The following is a 13,083-nucleotide window of genomic DNA, read 5'->3' as shown; positions in this document are numbered from 1 at the left end:
TAAATCTTCATGATTTATGAGCTTATCATTTAAAACTTTTAGGGAAAAAAGTGAAAAGTGAACTTCTAGAAAGTAACAAGTAATTAAATGTTGTCCCTATAATGTAAAACGCAATTGAATTGGTTCCTGCTTTGAGTAAGTACTGAGCCGTCTTCCAAGGTCATCATGACAACTTTAGTAGTAACTTCAGCACTCAATTTCCTGTCTTTTTAGATTGTGGTCCTGATAATTTTTCTGATCAAAAATTTTTTTTTTATAATTTAATAAAAAAGAAAACCTTTATTCCAGTGGTTTTCCCAATGATTATGATGTTATTTTCATATAAATCTTCAAAAGAAATAGGTATTTTCGATTTAAGTATAAAGCGCTACATGTTTTACTTTTATATATTATGGTATGAACTTGACTTAAAATGAATTTGCTTCCAATTATGCTTTATCTACAAGGATTTTTCTTTCTCCGTAATTGTTGACTCATACCATTCTACATAGCATTGTGTATCTTAGCTTCCTACTTTATTGTCTTAAAAATTGTGAAATTATACAAAGATAATTCAAAGATTTGGCCAATCGTATCCTGTTGGCACTGCGCCTTCATTCGTTTCCGTCATATCCTATTTTTATCAACTTACTGTATTACCTTGAGGATCTCGTAGACTTACAGCGAGTTTCCTCACCTGTCCTCGGTCCTAGGCCACAATGCACCTGTTTTTCTTGATCAGTTGGTATTTTCCTCCCCCACATTTTGGTCATGCTCACTTAGCAACGTTAACGGGGAAACTGTGCTCACTGTCATGTCGGAGAAACTGATTATTTCGTTGGGGAAATATTTTTTTTTTAATAGAAAAAATTTTAGTCTTTGAGTGCCATTTCCCGGCATCTAGAGTCGCCTATTAAAATTTACTCCACTATAGTGTTGCTAAGAGGAATTATGACCCGTCAGGGAACTTGGACGTATCAATGTGGACCTTGCACCCCTGTTTGGTGCCTTGGGCCCTTTGTTGGGGAGCGTCTGATGCTACTGTACCACTGTAACTTATTATAGTGTTTTTTATCCTTCACTGCACAACATTACATTCATAATATTCATCTTAATATTCCCCTACATTGTGCCACTCCCTAATAAAAGCCTCTCTTATCCTGCATGAATATGCAGGTTTTATCTTTCCATCAAGTATTTGATGTGGTTTTTGGTTTATATTACACTTGCAGATCTCATCCCCTGTCCTTCTCCCTACCTCTAAGCTGATGAAAACTATATTGTGGTTTGTTTTTAATAATGTAGTGTCATCATTGGAGTTACATACATTTATAATGTTGAAGATTATTGATCTATCAGTAATTTGACGTGAAAAGCAAGTGGGACAAAGAGATAACGCTTAACAGGCAAACTACATCAGTTTATTCTTTCCCAGAAAACGGGAAATTAAATCAACGAGTCGATCTCATTCTTGAAGGCAGATATACAGTAAAATATAGGGAGTCTGCCATAAAGTCCATTGGGAGAAGTTTGAATGTGGGCAGATTGGCATTAACAGTAAATTTTGTCTGATACCTTTATTAAAATATTACTCTACGATTTTAATGAATAAAGAGACTGTGTACTTACATTCAAGGGAGCGAATGCTTTGAATGGGATGAGTGACAGGGATACCCTACAGAAAAATCTATTTTATCGTTTCTTCATGTCTAATTAGGAATTTGATAGCTGAAGGGAATCCTAAGAGTTAATTTAAAATAGATTTGCAAAATTAAAATTGCGGCTTAAATAATTAATTAATTAGACTCCAACCTACAATGATGCAACAGATTTTTATCTTACTGCTAAAAAAATATACTTGATATTTAATGTTAAAAAAGTTTTTGTTAAGAAGTTGCAAATTCAATGTTGAACAATTGAAAAAAAAACTTCTTTGCCTTGTCTTTATTTTTGCCATTTTTTTCTCAGAAAAAAATTAAAGTAACATAATCACTTTAAAAGATAATGGGCAGATTAGGAAGCCAAACATAGCTTAAAAGCTAGTGTGTTTGTTTACAATACAGTTAAATACTGCAGGTCACTGTCTGTAAAGATGGGTGTAAATAAGCCATAGGCCTGTCTTAGTTGGGAGCCTAGTAAATGGATTTAATTTAACTAATTTGTTAAACACTGAATTTTGTTAAATCCCGAAACTAATTACATCTCATCTTTGTATTGATGTACTTATCATTTATAAACTAATATTTACTATAAATATGACCACTATGACATGTCTAAATGTAATCAAGGAAGTACTTACAGGACAGTGGGTATTTCACAAGTTTGTTTACACTTCTTTTTATATCATTTACAAGCAAGATAATGTAATTACCTGCCATATAATCCATCCACTAATTATTCGGATATTTAACCCCCTTTTTCCTAATGTTAAGCGCTGAAAGTTGAATTTAGTCTAGGAAACGCCCCCACCAATGGATATGGTGCACACAAGTTAATTCTTTAATCTGTCTTATTACAACTATCCTGTAAAATCTAATTCTATCTGTTCCTGTTGCCAACAATGAAGTCATGAACATTAATTAGTATTAGTTTGTTAAGAACCCCTCATTAATTAGGAGCATTTCTATGGCTTGCTCATTGCCGGTTCTGAATTCCCTTGTGTTGGGTGGTAACTTGTGTTGTCTAGATTTTGGAGTCTTTTTCCTCCAGTAACTTCCACCTTTTTGTGGTGACTAATTGTTAAACGTAAGGATATTTCCCCATTTAAATCCAAGTAAATACCTTTAATAAGTGGTGATAACGTTTGCAGTAGTTTCAGTAGCAGTTCACCCTGCGTAAGAATCAACCAATCTACTTTCATTCAATCTGATATTGGCTTTGGAAATTTGTTTTCTTATTGATACTGCCAATATATAAAATAGTGCAGGTTTAGTTAAAATGGGCTCCCAAATTCAATAGTAATATTAAAGAGCAATTAATAGAATATTGCCTTTTTTTATAGTTACGGATTAATTAATTAAATACAATAGGAAGAAAATTTTAAATACCGCTTTAAGTATGATTTTCCAATTTGTTGAATGCCGATTCGTATTTTTCTCTTGTCTAAATAATCATATGATTTTGATCTTTTATTATTATTTAAGTGCATTCCAGCGTCAATGACCTATGGGCCATTCATTCTCAATTAGAAATGTGTTTTATTCTTCAGTGATAATTAACAAGTGAAAAAGAACTGTGTAAAAAAGTACATTATAGTTCCTTTGATCCCAGTCATAGATTTTGTTTCAAATTACAGAATTACAGATAGTTAGCTTACATGACTTTATTAGTTTATTAAGGTTTTTTGCAATGTACCTGGTATGTAGATTTATATCTCATAATTGTTTGATTTGATTTAGGAAGTAACATTGGCTATGGACCAATTGTAGCGAGGGTGTCACTTGCTAAACAATTTCAAATTTTGGTCAATATCCTGAATCGTTACAAAATATATCCCACAAGTTTCCTATGTGGTGGGTGTCGCATCAAGAAATTTGAAACTAAATTGTAGAATGTTATTAGAGAAATGTGTGAACATTTTATGTCAAGGTTACAAGAAATTCCTAATCAAAAAATAAATATTTGAATTCAAAGAAAAACTATAATAAGGAATGTTTTTCGTAAGATTCAATATAAATTTTAATTTCTTTGTCTCATGATTTCAGTGAGTTTGCAGTTTGCTTGTACAGTATTTTCCAAAAATTGATTAAAATTTAGGTCAAATGAGAGTGATATTATTTGACATCTTTTATCCAATGAAAAGTTTTTTAATAGATAAGGGTTGATGAATGTCATTTGAAGACAGGGAATCTAGACAAAGTTATCTCAAATAGTATCCTTGATTAACTAAAATAGTTTGTTATGATTTGATATGTAAATTTTTTGTGTGGTTTGATATCATGAGGTGGCAGGTCTTCGCAACGTGTCAGTTGGGATTTATCGCTATAATCAGATGTTGGTGCCAACAGAGTCTTACCCTAGAACAACTGGAGTTCTTTTGACCTGGTATTTTCCAACAGCTGTGGAGACCCTAACTAGAGATGTCCTCTACACCTGACACAAAGAGATGTTTATCACTGGATGAAGCTCTCGAAAGAATATAGAGAAATACGCCTGATGATAAGCATATTGGTGATGTCATAGAAGGGTAGAAGCAATAAACTCGAGTCATGTGATGCAAAGACGTCATATTTTGACCTTTTCACCGGGGTCTAAGTCGACCCCAGCTGTTGGTAGGTCTCTTGAGATAAACGTTTTTTAAGTAACCCCGTTAAAATTGCTGATTTTGCTCATGTGAGATTCATATTGATGAGATTCACATGATAATTCTGTGTATCCACCGTCTTATTGGTTCTGCTCTGTCGTCATTCACTCAACGTGCCATCACTCGTAGAAGCTGCCACTATAAATAGATGCCAACTTACCCCTGACTTTTTTCCAGCCGTAAATAGGTTCCTACGTCAATAGATTTGCTGACTTTGACTTGTGGTTAAGGTTCTTATGCATTCATTTATACCTGCCCTGGGATTTTAACAAATCCCTGGATGCTTTGCAAATACTTGTACTACCCCTGACATGTATTAGTATTTGCCTTATTGAATAATTCATCAGCTTGTTTAGAATGCCTTTCAGAGGTGTGCTACATTGAAATTTTCATGAATACCAGTGTAAAGAATTTCAATGAAATGACTTGGCTTGAATTTTTAAATTTGATTTTAGTAATTGATTGATGTTCAACATTGAACATGCATGCTTCATGTTGATGCTCCCCCAAGGAACATGCATGCTATACATTGATGTTCCCCAAGGAACATGCATACTACACATTGATGTTCCACAAGGAACTTATACATGTTTCACATTGATGTTCAACATGAAACTTCTAAGCTGCAGCTTAACATTGATGCTGTACAACAACATACAAGCCTCATATTGATGTTCCAAAAGGAACATACATTGTTAACACATTGATGCTTCACAAGGAACATGCTACACATTGATGTTCCACAAGGAAAGTACATGATTCATGTTGATGTTCCACGTGGAACATAACATGGTTCACATTGATGTTCCATAAGGAACATACATGCTACATATTTATTTTCCAAAAGAGACATCTTTATTCACATCGATGTTCCACATGGAACATACTTGCTACACATTGATGTTCTACAGGGAACATAGTTGCTACACATTGGTGTTCCACAGTTAACATACACACTACACATTTATGTTGTACAAGGAACTTGTTTCGTATTGATGTTACACCTGGAATGTAATACATGCTTAACTTCAATGTTCCACATGCATGTTCCATAAGATATGTATCACTTGATGTTCCACAAGGATCCTGCATGCTTGAAGTTGATGCTCAACATGGAAATTGGATGACGTATTATGAGGAAGTGTAAAGAAACCTTTGGAAGAAGTCCCAAGTACATCTTTGTCCCCAAGTTCACCTTCATGTAACAATAATTTGGTCAATTGATTTAGGATGTAATGTGTGAGTCAGTGTAAGTGCAGGCAATCTATGGAATTCTAAATTCTAACAAGTTTTTTAAACTGAAGATATCCTTTCTAGCTTAATTCTTTGTATAATTTATAAAAGTTATTTATCACTGTGGCTTAATTTTAAAAGTCGGTGAATGTGCTAACAGTTAAAATCAAATATTTTATTCGTAAAGTGATCATTATATGCATGCAGTAAGTATGTTTGCGATAAAAGGTCTTGCCTGAAATTTATTTTTTCATCCTGACAAAGAATAATTAAACATACAATATAAGTGTAGAAATATACAAATCCAACCTTATTATAATAGTAAAAGAAGTCAACAAGCACTGTCGTCAACATGGCGTACTACTCCAGACCCACACAAAACAAATTAGCACAATTGATAATTGTAAGGCGTATTAACACGTAGACAGTTACAAAGTATATTCAATCAACCATTTGATTTGTATACTTAAATAAAATCACTAAGAACCTTGAGTTTGTGAATGTGTAAATGATATTTTTGAACTATTATATTGTAATATACAAGAAAGTAATCAAACAAGAACCTTGAAGTTATAAGTCATCCATTTGAGATAAGTATGATCATGTTTACCAAATTCATCTATTTTTTTTTTAAAGATGAATTACTTATTAATTTAATATGTCAGATGTTATTTATTTTCCTGAACAACCTGATTAAAGAAATTAAAATTTGTGAATTGCGTAGCGACTGTGGTTTGATGTCTGTGAGGTTAAGTGTCCTTGACTGAAAATGGAAGAGTCCAAAGAATAGGAAAAAGTTCGGCAAACTTTGTTTAGGTTTTTTATCGTGCTTGAAATTTATTATAGTTGATAGATTGAACATAGAGGAGAAATAAACCTGTCAAAATAAAGGCACTGATGGATTCTTACCGTGATTCAGCAAATTTTTTTCTGTGGAAATATAAGGAAAGACAACAACCGCAAAGTTTCTGAAATTTCTATTAAATTTCCAATTTGAATACAACATGTTTGTTTATTCAATCATTGGACAAGATGGTATGGGGAGATACCACATCAAACTCGTTGGTCACTAAGAAATAGGGCCATAGTGCAAATATTAAAGATATACTATCTATGGTTATTATGCTACAATAAATCTTTATTAGCTTTCAGTTAAAAATTACATAGGAAGAAATGAAAATTCTTTGTCATTCAAGTAACAAACATTTAAAAAAAACTTCACCTGCTTATTGGAAATATTCAAAAGTGAACACATTCAACATAGATAAATTTAGTTTGCACTGATTATATTACCAACAAACCTTAAATTCATTTACCAATTCTGTGCAATAGAATATAGGAAATATATGATGGTGAGGATTTTTTTCCATTTTCATTTTCAATCATTGTTCCGATCAATGTTTGTTGAGAGAAGAGTTCTGGATCATTAATTATAATAGAATGTTATTTTCCCTCAATATCCTGTCTAGTTCTTAAGTACTTTGATTAATATTGGTCAGTAATTAAAATATCCACTGATTCTGATTACATGCCGTTAACAGCTGGTGGCCTTCTTCATTTATTTTGCGCTACACTGTGCAACCAGCAAGCATCTAACAGGATACACATTCTCAAAGATTACGTTTGACGGTAAAGCAGTCTGATATAGGGTCTACTGTATTCTGTACTGATACAGGTTCTCCCTCCAATTAAAGACCACTTTTGGGACTGGGGTTTTCATGGTCTTTAGCAGATTTGGTCACTAATTAGAATAATAATAATAATAATAATAATAATAATAATAATAATAATAATAGACATTTGTTAATTTTGGGCAACAGTACAGTAGTCTTTAATTTGAGGTGGTCTTTAATTGGAAGGGTCCTTAATTAGAGGGACACCTGTAATTAAATTTTTTCTATTACAGGTGATTTGGTAACTGTACAGTTCACCCTCCAAAGAGACCACTGGCTAGTAGACAGTGCGATTGTAATTGGTTCCATAGATATTTAATCTATTTACTATCACTGTTTAACAATAGATTAAAGTGTCGCTGTCTTTTGAAATTTCATATCCCTATTTTCGGTGTAATAATAATAATCATATATGTTTATCCTTGTCTTGTTTATTTGCATAAAGACAGGAACAACTGTTTTATACAGGATGCAAAAATCTCTTTCTGTGTTCATTTTGTTATTTGCATACAATGACATATCGGTAATTATTCTTTCAATTGTTTTTACAGGTGAAAACAAAGCTACAGCATCCAACACGTTATCACGTACAGGCGAGACAGAAGCAACAGGTAAACGAGTACCTATCGAAGTCGACATTGTCACCAGGATATCTGCAACAATTGTCTCCAAACCGCAATGGCTCACAGTCCAGTATGCCGAACAGTCCTATGTCAGGCACAGAAGTAAGTTGTTACTTCAGCGTTAAATTATTTTAAATTCATTCATATTAAATTATTCGTTCATTTGCTTAAGCATTTTAGGATGTGTGTGCATAATTTCGTCAAGCAGTAAATGAGAAAGATTACTTTCCACCTAATCAGAATTTGCAAGGAAGACTAGTGGGTGTATCATGGGACCTTTTATGTGGGTGACCAAAGGAATTATGGAGAATTCCTAAAGATAATATCTTTCATTTTCCTTTAGGATAATAATACAGTATATATTTATAAAAAGAAAGTATTTCAAAAACCTGTAAAATTAAATATCTTTGTATTATAGTATATAAATATGTATAAAAGCTTAATCATCTTAATTCATTAGTTGTGATATTGACAGTTATAAATTTTAAAGGTGAACAGGTAAAGTTCCTTGTTAATTAGGACAAGTAAAATATTTATTAGTCGCTCATCTCTTATCTGTCATCTCAATATATTAATAATAATATTAATAATAATTTTGGCTTATATAGCGCATTATGCTAAAGCCTCAATGCGTTTAACAATAAAAATAAAATTTAAGAAAAGTACATATTGTGTGAATAGCAATTGTAATTTTCATATTCCTTTTCTTTATGTAAATTAATTATTACTAGCACAAAAGTTTAATTTTTTTTTAAATTAACAAAAAGTGGAGGAACTCCACAATTTTTTTTTTTGGGCCTATAAATAATTTGTAATTTTGATAAGATTAAGAAGTGATTCTTTGAACTGGTTCTGACAGTAGTTTCTGATATTTTTTTTTTGCAAATTGCCATCATCATTCGCATTTAATATCTTGAATATATCTTGTTAGCTTTCATGTGATCACAAAGAAGTTTATTCCCCACATTTGGTCACCTGGGACGCTAATAATTTCCCCTCGCTCAACTGCCAAATGGTTGTTGCATTTCTTGTTTATTTTTAGCCCTGCCTTATCAGTATCATCTCCAATTTAGATAAGTCAAAATCATCCTGTTTAGGCGATCCGTGGTTTTCCTTCCTGGGTCAGCGGAGAATTGGGTCCCCTTGGAAAATTAGTGTGACATGCCGTTGACATGGCAACTGTTGCTTGAAATGTATGCTGGGAAACCGGAAGGCATCCAGACGTAACGTTTTATGTCAACAGATTTAATTTATATTAAAAATCTTACGATGTCAATTTTGACATATTCCTACAAATATTCGTCTGGAAAGCATAAATTCAAAATTAAATGCTTGGTTATCTATTAATCCCATTGGTACTTTTTAGAAATTCAGAACATATGTATAATCTTATATAATTTTTTATGGAGACTACTTAAGAAAATATTTAAATTATTCTACCTTTACAGTGTATGTTATATTCTGTACATAATTTTCATTCTTAACTGTTAAATTTACTATGCAACATTTTTTCCATTATTTATTAAACATAAATTTTACATTTTTACTTGATATTGTACACAGGACTTGTGCTTTTATATATTTATTTTTAAACTAAATTTAATTGAAAAGTGAACCATTAATCAATTGTTCATCATCTATGACATCACTTCAGAACTCATCACAGCAGTATAAACAAAACAAATGAGTTTATAGATAATGCTACCAATTATCCATAGATTTATATTAGATATTAGACATGTTTATTGATAGTCATTTAATCAATGGACTGGTTATGTGTCTTTATTCAGCTTCTCAACAAAACGATTTTCCTTTTTTGGACAAATAAAGTTTCTGTATTCTGTTATGTTGTACTGATACTAGAATTAACATAAACCTTTACCATACATGTTTAAAAGATATTATTCATAAAGTTGTTTGCATTGTGCAGATGCAGTAATGTCAACAGGAAGTAATTCAATATGAAACTGAAAGTGCAACAGGGATGCTGTGACCCTGTTTCAAATTCTAATTCCTGTTTTTTAAGAGTATTTAATTAAATTGTTGTGGTATATTTATTTGTTTACTTAAATCTAGTGATATCCATATCCTTTTGTTCAACTTCCCAGCATCTTTGCACTTCCTTAAAAATTAATTTTGCGATCTGACAAGATGATGAGTGGTCATGTAATGTCTTGTCACATGATATTACATATTTGATGTCATTGGTTGATGGGCATTTTGAAATCATACGAGCTATTATAATTTTTTGTTGTGTCTTCATACCATTATTTAAAAAATTATTCATTATTTAATATTGATTATATATATATTGATTATGTATATAAAAAAAAGGTTTAAAGGGTTTGTTCAAAGACGATGCCCATGCTGAGTTAATAATAATATTTATTTGGCAAAAGTATACAGAATTAAAATAACATATATTGCCTAGATAGGGAATGGGCCCGAACAAGATATGCTCCCTGTCCTTCATATCATCATTCACATCACGAACTAACACAATCAAAGTAGACTGTGTTAGTTTACAGTAGAGCGTCAAAACGAGCGCGTATTAGTTGTCAAGCAATTTTGTGCTTATTTTGACGCGCTTTCTTGATTTCACAAACTAACACAATCTACTTTGATTGTGTTAGTTCGTGATGTAAGCGACGATATTATGAAATAATAATGATAATACTAATAGTACATTCCAAAAAAGAAAAAAAAACCAATCAAAATTAATCAGAATCATAAAATGATATAAAATGCTTAACTACATATAAATTATTCTTAAAAGAGTGAATGATAAATTTGTAATATTGAATTATTTATTTTTATTTTCTTTCACTTAAAATTTAGATCAAAAAATATTTTCCTTTTCAATTTAAAACTTAAGTAACACAGTATGTAACATTCCCAGACTTTTCTTACTTATGGTCGAAGTGAACGTAGCAGTGGCACTCTGGTTCTTTCTGTTGTCTTCTTGTCTCCTTGGTTGTTTCTCTTTGTTAGTTTTTTGATATTTCTCAGTTTTTGATTGTTGTTCTTTTTAAGTACATAAATACTCCTGTATTATATATAAATATATTATATATATACATACAAATACACAGCCATTACCATACCATATTGACAGAAAATTCAGATATATCGCCATCTAGATTTAACATAAAAACTAAAATATAATATTCAAAAAGGAATAATAATAGCTGAATATTTTTATTTTAATTGGTTATTAGCTGGAAAAAAAAAAACTAATTAAAAAAATTCCATTCCAGTAGTATAGTCTATACAATGAATGCCAGCAGACTTCAGGAATTTCCTAATATTATGTCTGTAAATCATTGATAGCTATTTTTTTTCTGCGATTCACTGAAATTTGGTAACTGATCGTTCATTTAAATTTGCAAGTCAAAATTTAATTTCATTGTGGTATTTATTTGATTATTTATGTGGTAGTATGTCTTTTACATTTTCTGTAGTGAAATCAGCAAAAGCTTGTCTTTTTAGTCGGTTATAAAATGTATCTGAGCAATTTGGTATTTTGTACCATAGGAAGGTTTTCCAGATGTTAATACAGACTCATCATTAACGCCAAATATGATTGGTTAGTCATTATCATCGTCAGAAAAGTTTTAAATGGATGAGGACACTATATGTTCTGTATATGATTAGATATAATTGATAGCATTCTGTCTATGATAGGAAACATTGCAATTAAGCATAAATGTGGGCTTGCAGTGTTTCCGTAAAGACCTTGGATTGAAGTTTAAAAATCAAGAGACAATGTCAAATTTTATGACTATAAATTGACAAACTTTACCATAAAAATATAGTATAAATAATCATTATTTGGTTACTTTTTTTTTTTAATTTGTGTCTGATTATAAGTTGGTTCAACTCTTCACAGTATTGGAGAGCCCCAATGTTTTACAGTACACTTTGGGCCATCTTTAGGACATTATAGTGGGTATTTGTTTTCACTATTTAAACTTCGATTTTTAGTTTGTTACTTTTTTATTTGTCAGTTGACACCAAATAGAGTAAAAAATAAACAAGCTTAAAAAACACTAAATTGTAGTGCTGCTACTATATTTTGATTGGTTTATCTGCGATAGCAATTTTAATAAATAAATAAATAGCATTAGAAGGAAAGGTCTTGTGATTGTGAGTTCACATCCTTCATTATTTAATACTAAATATTGAGTTTGTATCATTTGATTGCGAGTAATAACTATTAGCTTGCAGTTTTATTTTTAACTAGTTTGTTTTAGCTCATGATTCTGACGATGATAATTCTTGGGGACCTCCACCCCTCGCGTTACCAACAGGCACAGATCCCCGGTTGAATTTTTACATCAGATGCACGACTCACTCTTCTTGTTCCACTATGTGCTGATCTCTTACGTGGGTGAGTTGGACCTTTCCAAGTTTTCTGACGTAAATTCCTACTTAAGACATGACAGCTCGGGATTCCCTCAGACAAATGTGTCTCTCTTACGAAAGCAAATTTTGAAAAGTGTTCTTAGTCATAATCATAGTTTATATTACAGATTTCTTCTGACTTAAGTTTGTGTCTCCCAGTAACACCTTACTTGATCATATGAAATTATATCAAGTAGATCATTTTAAAGTTTGTTATATTCATTCCAGAAATTTAGATTTAATCATGTCTAAGTTTATGTCCCAAAGTGATTATTCAATGCTACAAAAAATCTGGAGCAACTATTATATTATCCTTTCTTTGTTTATTGCCCAAAAATGATTTATTATTAATATTTAACATTTTTTTATATATTAAACTTATTGTTAGTTTCTCAAGAAAATAAACATTGTTCCTTTAAGTTTTTGTCTATTGATCCTTTAGGATTTGCCTATTAAACCTTTAGGATTTGCCTATTGATATTTTAAGAACCAACTATTGGTCCTTTTCCGATCATATTGATCATATTGAAATTGATCTTTTAAGATAAGACTATTGAGCCCTCTGATCTACATTTATTCAGATATAAAATTCATAACATATACAAACATTGACTAATTATCCTTTAATAATTCATTATTGGCCCTGTGAGCATTTACAATGGGAAGATAGATTCATGAGGATCAATTTGAGGACTTCTTATTTGACTAATTGGTCATATAAATTTTTAAATATTGTATTGATTTTTTGAAAATTCACATTTTATGATTTTATTATTAATTCTTTATAATTCGTAATTTGATTATACAGATTTGAGAACAAAATAAATGAGTTCATTGCCAATTTAGTACTAAGTGCAATTTAAGATGT

At 31.2% G+C, this 13,083-nt stretch overlaps 1 protein-coding gene across 5 annotated transcripts in view; it reads left to right on the top strand.

Moving 5' to 3' along the window:
* The window catches only part of LOC117107854 (microphthalmia-associated transcription factor-like), a 46,164-nt gene that overhangs the window by 18,060 nt on the left and 15,021 nt on the right, over window positions 1-13,083 (top strand). For all 5 annotated transcript variants that reach the window (XM_033249655.1, XM_033249658.1, XM_033249657.1 and 2 more), the window contains one exon: window positions 7,740-7,913. In XM_033249655.1, the coding sequence (XP_033105546.1) occupies window positions 7,740-7,913 (174 nt within the window). The remainder of the gene's footprint in view (window positions 1-7,739; window positions 7,914-13,083) is intronic.

The sequence above is a fragment of the Anneissia japonica genome, unplaced genomic scaffold, assembly GCF_011630105.1.
Source record: "Anneissia japonica isolate Jap-2015-1 unplaced genomic scaffold, ASM1163010v1 scaffold288060_len1141017_cov207, whole genome shotgun sequence".
Classification (NCBI taxonomy): Eukaryota; Metazoa; Echinodermata; class Crinoidea; order Comatulida; family Comatulidae; genus Anneissia; species Anneissia japonica.
The sequence above is the reverse complement of the archived record's forward strand: the minus strand, read 5'-3'. Positions and strand labels throughout refer to the sequence as shown.